We start from the raw sequence: 21,074 nt of genomic DNA on the forward strand, positions 1-21,074 counted from the left end.
ACTGCTGCATGCAGTGATTGGCAGTGTTTTGAGATACTTAGTCACAGACTGTTCCAAAAGGCATGAAGCAACTACCGGAGGACATGGTTTGTTTTGTCTGGCCAATGGAAAATTACCCATGTTGTTACAGCCACCATGGGATGGAGTTATCTGGAAGATCTAATTAAACTAAGCATTTGCTTCTACAGATCAGTCAGAAGGCACAACAAATGAACCCACAGAGGATGAAGAGGCAGATGAACTCCCAGCTGGGTCCAAACACAGGCAGAGAGATGGCAATACAAGCACAGTCATGGCCAAAGGGGAGCAGGGCAGGAGCCGTGTCACAAGGAAGACTTGCTACTAAGGGATGGAGGGATCACAGCAAATCCCAGAGAGCTGCTTCCAGAAAGAAAACAGGAAAACTTGTTGCTGGGAGGTCATCTTCAAACCACAGGGACTAGGAGAAAAAGTGCCATTTCCTAAAGGCCAGCTTATGAGTGCACAGCATGACAACTACAGAGAGGCAGGGGGAACCCAGGCATAATGTCTAACCTCTTATGTGGCAGCATCACTCCTGATCATAATTGCCAGGAGAGTGAAGTGCCAAGGTATGGGTGAGACGAGACTAAAGTCTGTCCCCGCACTTCCCACATTACAGATGCTCTAGAGGATTGTGCTTGACTTTGCCTTGCCATCCCTGTTACAGTGGAGTCTGGAAGATGATAGCCCCAAGCAGGGCACTGCAAATGTAAAAGAAAAGGTTCAGCATGAAGGACCTGGTACGTAATATGAAGTGTCAGTGCTGTGCACACCCAAAATCCACTCACCCTAGACAGAGAAAGCAGTAATAGGTTATTAAGTGTGAATTGAAGGAGATGGGATTGGGCAGAAAACCATAAAGGAGAACAGGAATTCAATTTTAGGACTGTCAAACTCGCCTGTGGCATGGAGTGCACCCACCTGAGGATGGATGCTGCTTCTAGAGGAGTGCTAATTGAGGATATGATGGTGAACACGGCAGGACTGAAATCTTGGCAAACAAGACCTACCGCTATGTATCTACATGACCTTAGAGCCTACAGCTTGTTGTTAACCAAGTCCTCACCATATGAGCATGGAACACAGCTGTAAAATATTTATTATTGGCAGACAGCAGAGAACATCCCAGCTTTCCTTAAAGGAAGATACCAGCTGAGACCTGGACACAGGCCTCTCGAAGGTGTGATGGACACATTTCATTACATCTTCCCTCAAGACAGCTTCCAGCAAGGCACATGCTGGGATTAAACACTGATTTTTAAAGTCTACAGTGAAAATGAAGCCTTGTCTCTAACCCACTACAGCAAAATCCAGCCAAGAACAAACCGACAAATTAAAGAATGGCCACGTTCCCAGAGCACTCCAAAGTGCACCCAGAAGAGAACAGAAACCATCCTTGAAAATCTTGTCTGCATGTGTACTATTAGAGCTTCTCAATTAGTAAAGCCTTTCTGGCATTGGATGGCTCAGTGGAGAAGCTCAAGCAGCAATACCAGAGCAGAGATTTGCAGAACGATGGCCACCCCTAGGCAACAGGGACAGCACAGAGCTGATCACTGGGACCCAGCTGCATTTAAAAGCTGTTATTCCAGGCTCTGTAATCATCTTTTGCCTCTCCCCTTAGAGAGCCCAATACCAGACCCTGAACAGCAAGCACAAATACTTGCTTCCCGAGCACCTCTCTATAAAACCTACTTCTCAGAGACCAAAACTCATGCTAATTTCCCCTGGTAATTGTTTGTGATCATAGCTGGTGGGTCTATTCACTTTGCTGCAGTGAATGCTGGCACATTCTGCCTTTCTTCACAGAGAGCTCCAGCCTACAGCCTACTCACCCTTTCTAAAAGCATTTACAGCTATGCTTCTGGAGACAGAGAGCTTTTACCTCCGAATGGTCCTCAGCAGAGTAGACCTGGCCTCGTTGTGGAAGGTGATGACAATGCTGGTGGGAGGAAGATCCTGGCGGTAGTGCAGAGTTGTACACCTAAGGAGAGAAAGAGGAAAAGGGCCTTCAAGTGCTGAAATACAAGGTGGGATGTCATGAACACAAGAAGAGCAAAGCATTCTCCAGCACACACTAACTCAGTTGTTGCTTTCTTATTGTTTCACTCAAACACTTTCCAAATCCTGCCTTCGCTTGACCAAGCCATATTTCTCATGACTACACAGTCACCAACCTCCCAAAAAATCATCATTTATCCAATTATAATGCAATGTCCATCCTCAAAGGACCCCAAAGGTGCACGTCCACTCTGCATGCAGGAGCAATGTTATCAACATTGCTCCATATGGCAACACCCTCATCCATCAAAGCTACATCTCAGGGATGCAAAATATGTTTCTGAATTACTAACCAGCACCAGGCTATGCCCTTCCGTATCAGAAATAGTGCAGTCATCGGAACTAAGGAGTTGATCATCCCTCTGTACTTGGCACTGGTGAGGCTGCACCTCAAGTGCTGTGTTCAATTTGGGCCCCTCACTACAAGAAAGACATTGAGGTGCTGGAGTGTGCCTAGAGAAGGGTAGTGAAGCTGGTGAAGGGTCTGGAGCACAAGCATTACAGGGGGCAGCTGATAGAATGGGATTGTTCAGTCTAGAGAAGAGGAGGCTCAGGGGATACCTTATTGACCTCTACAGTGACCTGAAATGAGGTTGTGTTGAGGTGGGGTTGGCCTCTTCTCCCACATAACAGTGACAGGACAAGAAATAATAGCCTCAGGTTGTGCCAGGCGAAGTTCAAGTTGGATATCAGGAATAAATTCTTCTCAGAAAGAGTAGTGAGGCAGTGGCACAGTTTGCCCAAGGAGGTGGTAGAGTCACATCCCTGGAAGTATTCAAGAAACACCTCAGATGTGGCACTGAGGGACACAGTCAGTGGGCACGGTGGGATGGATTGGCAGTTGGACTTAACCTTAGTGGCCTTTTCCAACCTTAATGATTCTAAGCTACTCATCTCATTGACTCCTTGCATCGCTCAGTAATGCACTGCGGCTGAGTTTTCCCAACCTGACATCACAAGAAGCAAACTGCTCTTGCTGCTCTGTGCATGGGCTAGGCTCTCATTTGCTTTGCAGAGCTGCGGTGACAGACGGTACCAGTTGCTCTCCATGTGCTATTTATACACAATTATCTCCCAGCTGTTTTGAGCTGTGTGTCCTTCCACTCACTTCCAGCACGAGGCGGGGGAGTCTGCGTAGCTAACAAGGGAAGCTATTTCAGGAGAAGAGTAGAAGAGGGTAAAAAATACCGAGCCATCAGTACGTTACTACAATAGTTAAGAAGCTAATAAATAATGCTCCAGGGTATGTTTCAGCCACTCATGGGAGAGCTGGGGATATTGCACACCAGCTGAGCCCATAGCGATGTGCTGAGAGCTCCCTCTGCAAGGCAACTTGTCTTTAAAACTCCAGATTTCTACATGCTGCGTCAGCCCAATTAGACCTCATGCACGCAGAAAGCACTAAAGCTTCATTCACGAGCACATCCAAAGCTTGGTCACCAGCTCTATGACTCGCCCCTAACTTCTGTTCAATGAGGCTTGTAACATCCCAAAGATGGGATGGATGACTGCGCTGCCACTACTGCGTAGGCAATGGTCACTGCTGCTTGCACGCCCCGCGTTACACGACATTTGTTTCCTCCCGCTGGCCCTCTTCCAGCTTTTCACCCCCCCCATTTTAACAACAGCTACACATTCTGGCTCCTGAGAAAGCAGATTTCAGCTTAAGTGGTTTTTTGGCGCTTGCTTGGGTAATAAAAACCACAGCTTGGAAAAGCATTAAATCCACCATGTCCAGAATTATTTTGTGTGACAATTACATCTGGGGTAATTTCAATTTAATACCTCACTGCAAGTGCAAATTGCAGTATGCAGCCCTAAAATTGCTGTAATAATGAAAATAAACCTGCTAAGAGCTGCCTGTGCTACCTCAGGCTGTCACTGGATAAATGTTTTGTGCTGCTTATGGTATTTCATAGGTCACCCAATTGCCAACAAGAAAAAAAAAAAAAAAGAAGCATAAAACCCCACCCACAACGTTTTCAGAAAACAAAGAAAGAAAGTTTGAAAGATTTTTTTTTTTTTAAGATTGTTCCTTAAAATAACCCTCCCCAAAAATGTAATAACCGCATTGCTTATTTTTGCAATGTGACGAAGCTTACAGGCTGAAGTCATTTAAAATTGAATTTTAAAGTCTTGCAGCAGGACTGGGGAGCAGTGTTAGCACTGCGAGTGCTAGCAGCCTGCAAGGTGGGAGTTGCAGTCGCTCAGTGGAGCTGGAGGGACTCAAACCACCCAAGAGAGAGCATCCACATGCACAGACTAGTCTGCCATTATCCCAGAAACCAAGAAGTCAAGCTTTCATTTAATATTAAGTTTCACTTTTCTAAGGTTTATTTCCCATTCCCATTTGAAATAATTTCAAAATTAAAGTTGTTACATCACAGGAGCTGCAAAGACCTCTTGCAAAATCCAAAACTTGGGCAGTGCTACAGCTGAGGGCACCTCAGCACCTCGCAGACCTTCAAAGACATTGTTTGAAGACATTTCTCTTGGTTTGTTTTCACCCTCCTGCTCCTTCCTGGTCAAGTTATCAAACGCTCACATAGACTCAATGCACAGCCAACCCTGCATACGTAGACGTTTGCCTGAGGGGAAACATATCAACTTCCAGAGCATTTCAACTCATTTTGTGTTTGTGCTCCTCAACACACACCAAAGCCTGTCATGGAAATACAGAGCAAGCAGCTCAGTGGTAAAGCATGACTGGAGACCAACTCTGCACCTAAGCCTTTCTTGGTCCATTCCTAGCCTCATTTGGAGTGTGCTTTTTTCTTGACACTTGCCATTCACTTCCAACGTGTTCTCTATGTATTAGTTTTGAGCAGCAGATGGAACTACACATTGTGCAACCCCCTCTTTTCTCCTTGAAAACGTGTGGGAGAATGGTCTAGCCAGCATGCACCTCAGACTGCTTGGGTTTGCCTCCACGCTGCAGCCATGGGGCTCACATCAACCCTCTCACATCAACCCAGAGAACAGACAACTGACATCTCAAATTAGATGCATTCACACATAAGTTGGTACCTTACCAAAAGGATGGGAGCCCTTCTGGAAATCAGTAGCAGTCCGTAAGTGAAGAATAAAGCCAAGAAGAGCTTTCTCTTATTAGATTTTTATCATGAAAACTAGCTCAGCACTCTGTAGGCTTGGTGTGTTCACTGTAATTCCTCTCTCCAGGACCACAGAGGAAACAGAACTGAGTCTTGACAACCAACCAGGTGTGAAAAATGGATCCCTTAGAGAAAAATGGATCCCTTCCCCCTGCAGAAGGAGGGAGCAATCCACCTGGTGTAGGAAAGCAAACAGTGACCTTGGAGGTGGGAGGAAAGCCCCAGCTGTCTTGCCATGGCCAGTACTGAACATGTCCAGACTCAGCACACCCGTAGGGATGGTAGGACACGCAGGCACCTTGGTAACAACTCTCTTTCAAACAGTCACCACTTTGTGCCCTCCAGAGTTGGGAAATACAATGCTTTTCACATTACAGCCAATATATGAGTCACACCCACTGGGATGTGCCAGTTCAGTGTGCACACAACACCTGTTCACACAGAAGGGTCAGCATTGCCTTCTTCAGGACATGTCACCCCCATAACTATTTTTTGTTGTTCTTGAAAATCCCCGGTCAAACAGACCACTTGGGATGCAAAAAGGTTTGAGTAAGGGTGAGAACGCACAGTGCAACCTGCAATAAATATTCAGTAGTGGTGAACATCAGAGCTGACAAGGAATTATTTGGTATGCGTTAACTAGATGCAGTGGGATAATATTAAGGAAGACCATCAGGAAAACACTGCCAGTGTCCCAAACCAGTTTGGGCTGTAGAATAAGTTCCCAGAAGAACACGTTCAAGCAAGGCAATGCTTCACCCCTCCCTGGCTCAAGGGATCATAAAAACACTACAAAATGGACAATAAAGAACAATTCCCAAAGCTAGAAGACGCTGCCACTGATGAAGGTCTCCTCAGCCTCTGAGGGAGATGTACTACTGAGCCACCAGCACTAGCAGGGGATCAAAGCTGCCTGAATGGTCATCACTCACACTGTTTCCAGGAAGTTCCAAAAGATACTGGAGTTCAACTCAAACAGCAGGTTGGACAAGGAGGAGATTTTCTTACGTAGCTTCTGGCAGTTGCAGCAGTGTTACGTTTAGCTGGTGCACAATTAGTACTTCTTTTAAGTTGCTCCCTCTTTTGGTTTTCTTTCTTTCCTTCCTACTTTTTCTTCCTTCCTTCCCTTTCTCTCTTTCTTTTCCCTGAGAGATGGATAACAAAAGAATTAATCCAACAGCTACATTTGAAGAAAGGGAGAAAAGCAAGACGGAAAAAAAGCCTTCTGTGCACGTGACGTGCTGCTTGCTTGTGAACTGACAGACAAGATGATGCATTAATAATTTATTAACAATTCACTGGATTTTATTTGGAAAAGGGGAGGAGAATAAAAAGAATCTATTCAAATGGAAGGAGAAAATAATATAGCTGCATTCAAAACCAAGTTAAACAAGATTGTACATCTTGATTTTCAAAGAAGCTCATGAATATTTCAGGATTCTTGGGCCCTCCACACTGACTCAGGGCCTATATTGTTTCTCCAACTCATTGTGATTTAACCTGGCTCAGCACCATACAGCCAGTTGCTTACTCCCCTCCCCATGCAGGAGGATGGGGGAAAAAAAAACAGGAAATGAGCTAAAAACAGGAAAAAAAACAACTCATGAGCTGAGATAAGGACAGCTTAACAAGAAAGCAAGAAAAGGAAAGAAAAACAAAAATCAACAACAACAGAAAGAATAAACAAAGCAAGTGATAAACAATACAACTCCCACTACTATCTGACTGATGCCCAGTTGGTCCCTGAGCAGTGACAGCCTCCCCGGCCAACTCCCCTCAAGTTATTGCTCAGCATGATGCCACAGGGTTGGGGACATCCCTGGGCCAGTCTGGGTCAGCTGTCTTGGTTCTGTCCCCTTCCAGCTCCTTGTGCACCCCACGTCCCCTTACTGACAGTGTAGGATGAGAAGCTGGGAAGTCCCTGATTTAATGCAAGCACTGCTCAGCAACAAGTAAAAAAACATTATTCTTATCCTAAATCCAAAACATGGCAGTGTACCAGCTATCAGGAAGAAAATAAACTCTATGTCAGATGAAACCAGGACACCACCCTTCCTTTCTTCGAATTGAGGCAATGAGGAGGGGGGAAAAAAAAAAGCAATATATGTGGGAAAAAAGAAAATTAAAAAAGAAAATCCCTTTTCATCCCTAGATATCCCTAGCATTTTAAACAGCAGCCAAATTTCTAATGTCATGCTACTGCAACATCAGAGGATTTCACCTGTTGGAAATAAAAGCAAAATCCAGCACCTTGCACCTTTCTGGAAAGCCACCAATCCTTTACTAAAGATCTTAACAAGCCAAGTCAACCTAAAGTTACATTTAAGAAGGTCTTCATTTGAGTGAAAATTCATCAGGGAGAATGCCTTCCAACCAGAATCTCCTGGCACCGCATAGCAAACCAAAGTAGAAAAGGACTCTGATCTCACCTTAGCCAGAACTGGAGAAGTCCAAAAGCATCCCTATGCTGTGATAGCTCAGGAACACTACAGTATATGTTCTTGACTGAAGTATTCCTGAGCTGTCACAGCATAGGGTGGCTTTGAACACAGTATGCAGTGCTTATAGCACAAATACAACCAAATTGCCCAAAGATATTGGTTGTGATGGTGCTTTTGATACAGCTGATGGAGTAGCACTCTATAGTTCTGGTTAGCTGGGGAAAAAAAAGAAGAATTTGCTTGCAGCCAGAACTATCAACCGTAGCCAACCTCAGAGAATTAGTTCTGTTGCCTGCTAATACCCAACTTCGATTTCAGTCTAGGTAAACATATCGGGTCAATAGAAACACTGCGACAAGCATGAAAGTTAAAACAAACAACTTTATTCTGTCAGAATTGCTCAGAGCAAGCTATCAAAGTAATCAATGGCACATAATAATTATAAGGCAAGTAGTCAATACGTTATAGCAGTCAAAGGAAGAGGGAGGCTCTAGCAGGGAGTGATCCATGGCAGCCTGGGAGCACCAAAGCACTTGGTGATGCAGCAATATCCATCCTCTGAAATCACTCGGCCCTGCTATGGTTTATGGCATGCTTTCTCTTTCATCCAAAAATATAGAATCTTCTCTCTGCCTCATAAGGATGGAGGCTTCTGGAGTCAAGGAGGAGACACTATGTCTCCGTAGAGGAATGGGTGCTAAAAACCCACCCACTGGGAGTCACCAGAAGCCACCACCACCTCCTGCCACAAAAAGGTCCCTAGGGCCTCCCAGCCCTCCCCAGTACAACATAGCTGTGCTTTGCTTCCCCACCAACGTCTCCTGCAGATGTTGGGGACCCAGCACGCATCACAGCATTGCTTCTGCTCCACTGCATCATTTGTTCCCTAGAAATCCAACACATTCTTTTTATCTGATTTTAGAAATTGCTTGCCTTTAAATACAGCCTGTCATTTTTAGATGACTAGGAGCATCAAAAACATTTGAGATCTAAATGATTTCTCTTGGTGAGAAAAACAGATCAGTTAGGCCTTACATCTTCCTGCATTTTTACTGTCAGATTCCCTAAGAGCTTCACTTTCGGTTTAGCCTGAAAACAGCTAACTCCTGTTTTTAATTTTTCTTTAAAAATCAACCAAGCAAAACACAGTTACTCAGCCGACCTGGCCAACTCCTGTCCACTGGCATAGTCCCCAGACTGACAACACAGCCATAACCAGGCAAGGTGAGCTGAACAGATCCGACCAGCCCCTGCTCTGCCTCCACGCTGAGCTTCAGCGTCTTGGATGAAAGCAGTGGCACTTCTGTTGATCACATCCTCACATCAAAATGGAGTGGTTCCTCCTCAGGGCACAGTTACTGGCAGGTCACTGGCTTTTATTAAATTCCCAGCTGTCTTCATCCTCCTGCCACCCACCTCCTCCTCCCATGATGACACGCAGAGAGATCGCTGCACACAGGCAGATTCCTGGAGATGAGCTTTTATCTCCGGGTGAATGTGTCACAGAAGTGGATCTAATTAACTGGGGCTCTGTTGTTGAAAAAGGTTAATATTTTATCATGTCTTCTGTCTGGAGGAATAATTAGCCTTGGCAGTACCAGCTCATCCATTTCCTGAGGGCCTGAGTGAGAGATAAGAGGCTGGAGAGACATGTGGCACTGATGGATGGATGGCCACTACCTCAAGTTTGGGCTGACAGCACATCTAAGCCACAGCTGCTTTTCAACACTAACTCACAGGGGAATATTAACATGGGAAAAACTCTGCTTCAAAGGCTGTACATCCTCTGCTCTTCCTAGTCTGTGCCCTTAGTGACAGGGAGCGCTTTAAAATGAGGCACTGGGATTCAACCAAGAGCCTAGCAGCACCAGCTCCAGCACTTTGTCTGTGGGCTCCACAGCTGGGGTTGTGCTGGAGCAGCCTCCTTGCTCCCCAGCATCTGCACAACAAAAAAATCCCCAATCCACTGCATGCCCAGCTGTCCTCATCAAAGGATTCAGTGCACATCATCTCCCCACAAGGCTGCTAAGAACTGAACAGGGATGTAAACTTCTTTATTTTATTTTTTCACCTTTCTTGAATGAATGGAGAAATTGGAAAATAACAAAGAAAGAATCGCTTTCTATCGACCCAGAAGTACTTTGTGCACGTTTTCTTGGCAAAATATAATAACGGTGGGGGAGGGTATGGAATTTCCAAAGCAAAATCAAAGCTGTCTCATGGGGAAATAAGACAAAAATAACCTCAGTGAAGAAAATCTATCACTTGGGGAAGGGGCAGAAGCTGCTTTCATCTGTTTTTCTCAGCAGTTTTTGGCAAGCAAAATACTAGTCCAAATAAATTAAAGGTGCCTCCTCCACTCTTCTCAGGAGGATGTCTGTCCCTTGCTGACACTCTTTGTATCCAGCGAAGGAATGCAGAGCTGGCACAGGGGACAACTTGAATGAGCATAAGGCGTAGGAGATGCTAAATCCACTGTTATCACCCAGTGTTGGCTAGGTCAGCCCAGAATCACCTCTCTGCCAGGATCTGGGCTCTGTAAACAGGAGTCTGCAGGGCCTGGCAGGCTCTGCTGATCCTCCACGTTCTACAGACAGCTTTTAGCCAAGAACACGCAGCTCAGGAGCAGTCTCTCCTTGCTGTACAGACAGGAGCCATAACTCACTCTCCCAGCACAGCTCTTTCCTGTACTTTCAGATAGGACTAGCTTTGCCCTCCAGAAGAAATGAGTAACAGCCCCTTAAGCGGCACATCCTCATGCATTCAGAACATTCGCCTATATATTTCCATCAAATCCTTACACAGCCTATCTCACTTCTGAACTCCTTCCCAAGGGTCACCCTCATCCTTTTCACTTAGGAGAAAGAAAAAGGAGAGAAATAGGACTTTAAATCCACAACTGCAGAATAATCATCATTTGCCATTTCCCTACAGTATCTGTGACCACTTCATAACCAGCCCAGTCCCTTCACTGCCCCTGCTGCAGCATCTTATCCCAATACCATTTCTGCTTAAAGCTGTCTTAGGGGACATACAACTTTTCAATGCTTAAGTCCACTAAATTACATTTTATATAGCCCCTTCTCAACACTTCTTTCCACTAAATGGAAAAAAAAAAAAAAAAACCTTCTAAAATGATATAAAGTAAAAATAGATATTTGAAAAAGATGATTGAATTCACTGAATTTTGTCCCCTAAAACCACCAGCCCCTGCCTCAGAAACCATCAGGTCTCCTCCACCAGACAGCAAAAACAGGGCAGGAAGAATCACAGATGCTGTCACACACCAGTGAGGCCACAGCCATTCCCAGGATGAGAGCCTGGACGCATAACCAGCTTTTGGCCAAGACTGCATGCTTCCAGCCCAAATCACAGCCCACAGGTCCCCAGGGAGACCCATCAGGTGTTCCCACACCTGGGTGATACAGCAGCAGAAGATAAGTCTTTAACCTCCAGTATTTCAAAGCACTTCACTCAAGGCTTGATGCTGAGTGATTCTGCTATACCAATATAGAAGTGCTTTCAGAAAGCCTGAATGTCCATGAGCAGGTTTTGATCTCTTTGATATCAGTGTGAAACCGAATAATCTCCCTGTGATGCCAGTGGGGCTTGCCTACATTACAACTGTCTCAAAGGTGATTAAGCCCAGGATGCTATTTAGGGATGCTGCTCACAAAGTGCTTCCCTTTTGTGGAGCACCTCCAGGCCAGATCCAACAGAAGCAGGAGAATGGGAAATTTAGCTAAAATTAATATTTTTCCCCTTTTCAGGCAGCATCACAGAGTGGAGACGAGGACATTATGTATGTTGAGTTTTCTCAAGCCTCATCTGCAGCAGAGCTGAGCAGTTGTTGCAGTGCAGTCACTGCACGGCAGGCAGTGAGGACAAGAAGCTTTATCAAGAGTGCTTTGATGTGTACCACCTCCTTCTCTCATTTAAATGCACTGACTGTGAGTGACTGCAGTGTCTGCATGACAGGACAGACGTGGGTAATGTAAGGATGGCTACTCGAGCAACTTCAAAGCTCGTTACACAAATCAGAGGCAGCTACAAATTACATGTGCTGCAATCAAAGTTTTTAAATTGTGTTGCAAAACACTGATCCACACAACAGGCAGAAGACCTAGAGGTCACGGTGGTTTCTGCAACAGCAAAGAAACCTGGTCCGATTTCATAGCCAGGAGGCTGATCTGCGGTTTCTTCCAAGCAGAATTATTTTACGATTTTATGAAGTGCTTATTTCTGATTAATAGCAAGGAAGGCCTGTGCTGCCCTCTTTGCTTAGCTGCCAACAACTGCAAATCTCAATATTCTCAGCATTCTGGCTTTGGACATCATAAGTTATAGGTAATAAAGAACCGCAAAAGCAGGAAGACAGCCGTACCCCTTTGCATCCAGCCACATCCAGATTGAAGTTAAAGAGCTTCAGGCACATGCTAGCTACTCAGCTGCTTTTCAGGTCTTGAGTTCAGGTACCAATGAGGACAGCAGAGCAGAGCACAACCCCATCTCCATCCTGTCAGCCAGGAAATGCAGGTGCAAAGGCCCAACACAGGTCTTTACCTGAGCTCTAAAACAAGCCAAGCAAGAAACATAGAGGCATTTCTGTATTCTCCAGGCATTATGTTTATCTTCTGGGGGCTAAAAAGACAAGACACATCTATATCCCTGCACAGGAACTGCACTTCTAACTGATGAGAATCAAAGGAAATGCTGGGTCATCTCAACATGGTTTTGGTCTAGAGGGCAACAAGGTTGGAGGAAGACAAGGTAATGTGAAAAGTGCAAGGAGATCTTGGAAAGATTAAATCAAAGGCCATGTCATCAAAAACAAGAAAGTCTTACAGCATGTGTCGTTGGCAACAAAGGGAATATGACAGACTGCAAGGTAAGATTTTTATGGGGGGCAAGTCCATGTGATCAAGCTTATGGCTGTAAGAACACACTCCATGTCAGCAGATGATGCAATGTCCAATCTCCAAACCTGCCAGCATGCCTGCAAGGCTCTCTTCTCAACCACAACTTGATTTGAGCAGCTGCTTGCTTTCTCTCAGACATGCACATATGCACACAAATATACCCCCTCCAGCAGTTGTAAAATTCAAGCTCAGCTGGGAAGATATGGCCTCTCATAAAACACTTGGGACTCAGGCAGCTTCAGAAATTCAGAGGATTATTGCCTTGTGCCAGGATTGAGCAGGGCTCCGTCTTTGTCCTCCATGCTCTGCCAGCTCAAGACAACACTACAGAACTTGTATCAGAGCTGCAGAAGTAGAAGCAGGGGGAATAGAATAAAACAGGCAGTAAGGGATGCCTGAGGCTGGCTGATATCCTTTGCACACTTAAACACATTGCAGTTGCTAGCAAAGTCTGCTGGAAGTTCTTACATCTCCAGACCTGTTGATCTTGTCCCCGGTTTTATCTATCTGCTTCACTCTCAACAGTGAGCAGAAATCCCTGCTCAGGCTAGTTCTTCTGGTTCTGGGTAAGGCACACTCCCTGTCAACTTCCAAAACTACTGAGCCATGCTGAAAACCTAAGATGCATGCACGATACTCAGAGGTTGGTGAGGCCCTGGCACTGCTGCCCAGAGCTGTGGTGCCCCATCCCTGGAGGTGCCCAAGGCCAGGTTGTATGGGCCCTGGGCAACCTGATCTGGTGGGGGCAGCCCTGACCACAACAAAGGTTACAGTCAGGAAGGCTTTAGGGTCCCTTCCAACCCAAGTCATTCTGTAATTATATAATGGCAACTAAACTGCTGCTAAAGGTAAGAAGTAGCAGCGAGTTATCCCAAGCAGCCTGTGACCACAACAGCTAAAGGGAATCAGCCACCTACCACAGCAACAAGCAATGCTCATGCACAGCTCAGACGTGCAACCTGCACCTGGGCTCAAGCTGGTGTTGTGAGCGTGGGAATTTCTTAGTCTTGACTCTTGGTGGGGATGGGATAATCATCACAGGATGCTGCACTGCTCTCTCCTTGAGAAAGGCATCTCTTCATGTGATCCAAGAGCTTGCTTGGTGCATAACCAGGAATGCAATTAAAGGAAAACCTGAAAACCTGGTGGGAGAGCAGAGCATGCTGCTTTGGGCACCAACACTTGGCTGAGAGGTTGTAGGAGACCTGCTTACCCCAAGGACATGCTTCAGAGGTGAGCAAGTGTCCCTAAGGCCTCCTGCCCCTCACATGAGCCTCTTTGGGGATGGCAGCTGGGGAGCCCCTTGGCATGGCTCTTTGCACAGTGATGCATTGGAGCAAGGCACATTGTAGGATGCAGCTTCCCTCATGAACAGTTGAAGCACCAGCTGCACCAGCACCTCAATCATATGCATTCTGAGTAAACATTTCCTTCTGTGTGGGATGTTTTGCACTCTGCATTTTCATATTCCCTCAGGCCACCACGCCAGGACCTTTCCCCCTTCCTCCATCAGCCTCTTCTGCACCCACATCTCCAGGTCTCCAGCAGCCATTTCCTCTATAGCTGCTCTCTACCCCTTGGCAAATCATGCAACATCTACAGCACTGCTCAGATGTATTCAAGAAATCAGAATCCATTTACTGCATTAAAGAAACTGAAAGCAAATGCAATTAGCACCAGCCCCTCCCACATGCTGTGCCATCGCTTCTTCCTTAACTTTTCTTTCCACATGCCGGGGGAATGAGGTGGCTGCCACCACGGCTGGGGTGCAGCCAGGGGGCAACTGAGTCTACCTTCTTTCTTAGTAGGGCAGATGGTTAATAACCTTGGGGTTAATTCTCTCCAGGAATAGCACGCTCACTCTCTGATCTACTCTAATAGGTGTCCATCAAGGCTGTTAGCCCCATTCTGGAGAAAGGAGCTTCTGCTCCTTACTATGAAAAAGGGCTAGGAAAATAAATAGTATTAATAAATAAATAAGTGAGCATCATTGACTACTATAGGGCTGGAGAGCTGTTGTAATTTCAGCATTTCAGCCAAAGTGTTGAGGAGACTTTTTGGTGCTAAAGGATATTTTTTGCCACCATGATGTTGGAGCTGCTAAAAGAAATAACCCAGCGAGTTCTTACTTCTCCCGTTCACTCTACAATAGACTCTTACAGCCCCCCATGAATTCCTCCCTCTGTAGAAGAAAGCAGTTGCTGAGCCATCCATTTGCACCATCTCAGGGCCTCCTTCACAAGACAGGAGAACCCAGCACCAGCAAAAGCTATGCCCATCACAGTGATGTGCTCCTGCACACCCACTGCTGCAGCTTTATATCCAACAAACTTATTCCTGCTTTTCTGGAGAGAAAAAAAAGGTTTTTTTTCTCTTCTTATGATCTTGGAATAATGCGTTTACATGGGAAGTAATGTTTTTAATTGATAAGATTCAGGATTACTACACCTGATAATAAATCAATTAAAGTGAAATATTTAATCTCAAGAATACAACCCAGCCAGAATGAAACCCAGTCAAAAAGCTCAGATCCCCCTCTAACATCCTTAAATCAAGGAAGCAGAACACTACTGTCTGCCCATATAACAAGGTTTCTTGAAGGAGATGAGGAAAATACAGAAGACTGAATAACATTACCGTTGCCACTTCTCCCTATTTCTCTGTGAATCCTCGGATGCCCAGTAGTTCCCTTAAATCATAGACTCATCGAGTTACTAAGGTTGGAAAAGACCTCTAATATCACCTAGTCCAACCATCCACCTACCATCAATATCACTCAATCACCACGTCCCCCAGTGCCACATCTCCGTGGTTCTTGAGCACCTCCGGGAACGGTGAGTCCACCACCTCCCTGTGCAGCCTGCGCCACCGCCTCACTATTCTTTCTGAGAAGAGTTTTCCTAATATTCAACGTGAATCTTCTCTATGCAACCTAAGGCCGTTACCTCACATCCTATCCCTGCTTTTGGATGCAAAAAAAAATAAATAAATAAAATCAGCAAGCCATTGGGGCAAGCGCATCTCCTTGCTGTGCACACCTCTCCGTGCCCCTGCCCTAACCCCCCCGGCAGAGCTGTGGTCCCCCCGCAGTGCCTGGCATCCCAGGGGAGGGAGGGCATTGTGGGCAGAACCTGTGGTGGCGGGTGTCACGGACGGCACGGTCACTGGGCATCCTCTCGCTCTCCCGCTGGTTAAAGGCATGGAGCCGGTACGGGTCCTCTCCGCCCTTCCACTTCCGAGCGCTCAGGTATCTCCGCTCTTCAAACTGATCCCACAGGTCGTCCCAGTCCGCCTCCGAGCCCTGCGCGCACAAAGTCAGCCCCATTAGAGATAGGAAGGAGCACCCGGCCCCGCTCCAGAGGTTGGGCAGCCCCGAGCCAGGCGTTGCTGGAAGATGCTAACAGTGAGCCTAGTTAAGCCTTTGTTTTTTATGGTTTCTTTTTTTTTTCTCTGTTTCTTTTCTTGTTTTCTTTTTCCCTGCAGTCCTGTAGCGACATGTTAAAGAGAATTTGGTCGTTTGAGTTTGAAATGATTAATTTCTAACCAAACACCCTCACCACTGGTCGGTCCCACTCTCTAGTAGCACGGTCTCAGGAAACGCAGACACAGACCTGCAGCCCTGCCACGCCATGCCCTCCCAGGGTGCCAAGCAAAAAGCACAGAGAAGCTTTTTTGGCACCAGGCCGACGAGTGCAAGGCAGATAAGATCGCATCATTCCAGCAGCACAGGCTCTTTGATCTCAACACGTAATGCAGGGAGATTCAAACATTTACAGATGTCTCAGCCCCTAAGAAAATTGTGATCTTATCCGATAATTCATCTTTACTCCTTCCCTCCCCCCTCCTTTTTTTTTAACTTCTGTTAACACCATCTCAAAGGAGATTTTGCCTGCTAATAGTGAAAATGAAGCTTTTGAGACGGGTGATTTTTATCCTGTAATTGATTTTACTCACATGTGACAGTGCGCTCGCTGTGTTAACAGGATAGGGAGGAGGGAGCCCCAGCTGCTGCTCACCAGCCAACCCTCAGCACTGCTGCAGGGCATTCCCAGAGCACAGTACCCAACAAGCACCCTGCTTCAACAGACTCTCCCCAAAATGCTGGTGGAGCCGGGGCTACAGGGCCTTGTAGGTATGGGATAGTTATTCCCCTGTAGCTTGACCTCACAGCTGTATTTGGAGTTCCTCCAGAACTTATCTTGCTGCAAGACACAAAGAAAGCCCTGAACCACCAACTGGACCAGGAGAAAGCCCTCCAAGACTGGGAGAGAGTTATTAAAATGATCGGGTCACCGCAGCCCAGCAGGTTTACGAGCAGAGAGAGGAACATACGTAAACCATCTGCAGGTTTTCAGGAGGACCGATGTAGATGGGGTGATAAATATTGTTGATGTTTTTTCTGAGGCATCTTGCAAAACATGATTTACTGCCACATAAAAGATGAGGGAAAAGCAAGCCGATTGCATCAAAGGTCCACCAAAGCCCTCAAGTTTATAAAGATTTCATGATGTGCCTGGGGGGACTTGCTCTGTTAAAACAACTGCCACCTAAATTTTAATGGTAGGAAGAAAAGCAAAACTAGTTTTTTTTTAAAAAAAAGAAATCAAACTTGATATGAGAAAAGGATTTTAAAAGTGGTCACAGAGCACATAAGGCTGTTAGATGTCTCTCTATATATCTAAATGTCAATTAAATCCAATAGGTTCAGAGCAGTTGGACACACACCATTCAGGAAAGGCTCCAAGCTTGAGTGAGAAGGCTGCTGTGGGTTAGGAAAATGCTGTTTGCTAGCTATCCCCAGCCCAGCTGCACACTTGGAGCATCTCTGTGGTGAACACCCAAAACCCCTGCAACATTTCCTCCTGAAACTCACCAACCCACTTTGATTCATCTGCTTCACCCTCCTAGAGACAGGACATCAGTTCTGGGTCACTGGATGAGGTCTTAATTGTAATATTTCCCCCACATATTATCACCTCTTCCTTGCTCTAGAGTCTTGTCTTAGGAATTACTTAACTGATGTGCAGAAATCTAAACTTAATTTATTGTGATCTAACTCACTTTAGAAGCCAAATTACCCTGCACTAGAAAAGAATTAAGTCAATACTCTTCTTGCCTTTCTGTCTTCCACAGAGCTCCTCTCCCTAAGCTTCATATTCATTTTCTCTCATGTACAAGTAATAAATTTTCATTGTTTTTCCTTGGAATTAGGTAATTTCTCTTTTAGCACTGCAATTTAATGGCTAGTATTAATTATAGGAAACAGTCAATGCTTAAAGAGTTTGAGAGACTGAATGAATCCACAGGAAAGAGTGGAAAAAGATATCAAAAAAATGAGTAGCTCTGGCCACAAGTGCTATGAAGCTCTCACCCTCTCCTCCACACTGCACCCTGCGATGCCTCCGTTGCATTTTCTTACCCACTGCAGAGAGCATCAGCTGCATCCAATCATGTGGCAGGGATGCTCCCAAGCGAAAATGCAGATCAGGGAGAACCTTCTCCTGTCAAAAACACCCCCAAATCCCAACAACTGCAAATAACAGGTCAAACAACAAACCAAGAGCAAGCACAGGGCTGGCTTTCCATTGCAACAGCACTGGGTGCGAAGGTGTATTTTGTCATCTGCTGCTTAAATCATGGATCAGAAACAAAAGAAGGGGGAGTGGTGCTGTGCTGTGGGGGAATAGCAGGTCATTAGCGACTAAGAATACAATCTTCTGGCAACCATTAGTGCTTTGTTTATGTGGATTTCCACAAATATGACATATTAATGGCATAATAATTGTGTGATTACAGTAAAGCAGGGATCACTGGAGCAGGAAGGAGGAACAAGCTTCCCTGCCTGCTTAGGGCACGAGGCATCCCCCAGGACAGTTCTGCCCCCAGATACGGGCTGAAGGATTGCAAAATGAACTGTCCTGTCCAGAACAGGGAGCTTGGAGAGTTCATAAAGAAATAGGTATGGAAAAAAAAATCATCCACTAAAAATCACTAAATAGATCATTCCCTGAGCTGAAAGTAGTTGGGAGAGCAGGGAAGGCACTCCATCCAGCCCAGGTGGGTGCCAAGGAGGAAAGGCAGTGGGCAGCAGGAACTAAAAGTGGCTCCTGATTCACTCCATTGCGATGTTTACCAGCTTAAAATAGAGAACATAAGCCTTTGCTAAAATAAAAGTTGTTTTTGTTTTGGCTTCATTTAGACTCACACAAGCAGGACAGGCACAATGCACAGGGTTTCACAAGGGCATTCTTGCCTGCTCTCCCTCTTGCTCTGGCTCAGTCACTTGGAGAGCTGGAAGCACCAGCAGAAACAAAGCATGTCATCACACTGGGACAGGGTCATAAACCTCAGCACATCAGCAGAAAGCCTTGCTCCCTGTGAGGAGCTGCAGCTGCCACGAGGCCTTTCCTCTCTCTTCCTTAGGTAGGATCATGCCTCCCTAATCCCTAACCAAGTGTTCATCTCTGAGGCTTTCCTGGGACTTGGGCATTAATAAAAAGGAGGACAGGAGAAATATAAAAATACATCAGCCTAGCAGAAGCTCCAGTAAACAAGGGAAAACTCCTCTCCATTTGGCGCAAGCAGCCTCTAGGGACCCCGATGTCCTGAGGCATGTCACTCCAGTCCACAACAATTTGAGCTCTTTGTGTGCTGCTGCTCAGGGACACCAAAGAAAGAGGGTAATCCTTTGGCAGGAATTGCAGCCAGGCATTACACAAATGAGATTTAAACATCATGCCAAAGCGCTGGGCCCCTGCGAGCGGAAGGCTTGATTATAGGGCTGCTGCTGTCCAAGGCGCTAATGCCATCTGAAGGGATTATATATAACACTTCAAACAGAGTAGGGCTCATCCCTCCCTGTGCCCTAGTGCCCAAGCAGGCACTAAGAGGGACAGCAGCCCCGGCAGGGGAAAGCAGCAGGGCATCACGCTGCCTCCATCCTCTTCCCCACCTCCCAAACATCCCAATGGGGCTGGCTCAAATGCAAGGTGGGACCGCACATGGGGCACTTGAAAAAGCTGAGCATCGAGGTGCAAGTCACACTTTGGGATATACTTTTCTGTGCTATAGTCCACATCCTGATAGCCCCATCCCAACCTGCAGGACCAAAACTAAGCACAGCCACGAGGCCACACTCTTTGCCTCACGTGGTGGTCCCAGAAGCAGGCTGCCATCCCCTGAGACCAGGCTTTGTGCCCACAGTGCCGTTCCGAGGAGCTGCAGGTACCATGCAGCAGCTGGGGGACTGGCACAGGACCCACCCCTCCTTCTGCTTACCCTCCTGTAAGCCATCCGAGCACTTCAATACAAAGTTAGCCATTTGTGTGAGCCCACAGAAGTCACTGTTTAAACGCTTAACTCTTAAGCATTTTGCTTAAGCACCTCTTTGGCTCAGGGCCTTCTTCATCGGCTTTGTGCTGACACCAAAAACGTGCCGGAAAGAGAGGCAGCTCCGATCCCAGGCTGTCACCTGCCCTTCACAGTCTTCTGCCCCGTGAAGACTTCAGCTCCAACTGCTCAGTTTGAGGGCTGTGACACTTGCTGAAGTACCTGGGCACAGGTGCACTTGGTGGCAGCTCTGTGCGGTAGGCCCTGGAGGGCCACCTCAGGTGAGATGCAGAGCAGAGCCGAGGACCTCCCATCGCTTGGAGGTGATTCAGTATCTCTCAGCAGAGCTGAGACCATTCAGGTGGGGGAAGAAAGACAGCAAAATACCAGATCAAATACCAATACCTAATTAAGACAAAGCGTTTTTCTAGCAAAGTCTGTCCTCTGACATGGGTCCCTGGAGGATCTCTAATCATTCATCACTGAGCTTGCTGCAACTGACCTTTTCCTGCCTGTGCATGGTCTCACACGCACAGCTGTCTTCAAAAGACAGAGCATTGCCTCCTTTCTGCTAGCTCAGCAGGAGCACGAGTCTCTGAGGACCTTCCAGTAAATGTCCCACTTACCCATGGCCCTGAAGCCAGGGCCATGCTGTCATTACCCTTGCTGGAAAATGGCCATAGCAAAGGACTTGGCCTTTGAGAACTTAGGTCTGTAAGCACTGCCTCGATGGAAATATTCCTGTTCTGGGTCTTGACCTGGATTCCCAGTGCCTCATCTCAGTGTCCCCATGCTTATCTGAGCTTAGCATAGGCTGCTGGCCAGTGATGTGGCACAAGGAGCCATCCCAGAGCTGAGGCAGCTGGACCGTGTTTAGGTAGATCACAGCTAGGACCAGCACTTTGTACATTTTCCATTTGTATCTTCAATAAATGATGCACAGGGTTCACAACACCCTTCAGGGGCTTATATTTGCCAAACTCACCAGCCAAATATGAATGCACAAAGAGCTGCCAGAGGATTATTGATGCAGTTTCCAGTAAGGACACCAAAGCTTTAATTTTAAATGGATGGCTAGGGCTGCCACCAACATGGGGAATTTATTTGCAAATCAGGAGACTCTAAGTTGCAGGGAGATAAAAATGACAGATTCATTTCTTTGATGAAAGGCCAGATTTTGTTTCCAGGGC

At 46.3% G+C, this 21,074-nt stretch overlaps 1 protein-coding gene across 3 annotated transcripts in view; it reads right to left on the bottom strand.

Annotated features, from left to right (window-relative positions):
* Window positions 1-21,074, bottom strand: part of GALNT14 (polypeptide N-acetylgalactosaminyltransferase 14) — a 66,014-nt gene that overhangs the window by 27,582 nt on the left and 17,358 nt on the right. For all 3 annotated transcript variants that reach the window (XM_031598579.2, XM_090134749.1, XM_031598589.2), the window contains exons 2-3: window positions 15,687-15,856; window positions 1,907-2,005 (exon numbers count right to left, since the gene is read on the bottom strand). In XM_031598579.2, coding sequence (XP_031454439.2) covers window positions 1,907-2,005; window positions 15,687-15,856 — 269 coding nt within the window. The remainder of the gene's footprint in view (window positions 1-1,906; window positions 2,006-15,686; window positions 15,857-21,074) is intronic.

This window comes from Phasianus colchicus, chromosome 2 (assembly GCF_987193195.1).
Source record: "Phasianus colchicus chromosome 2, bPhaCol1.hap1.1, whole genome shotgun sequence".
Lineage (NCBI taxonomy): Eukaryota > Metazoa > Chordata > Aves > Galliformes > Phasianidae > Phasianus > Phasianus colchicus.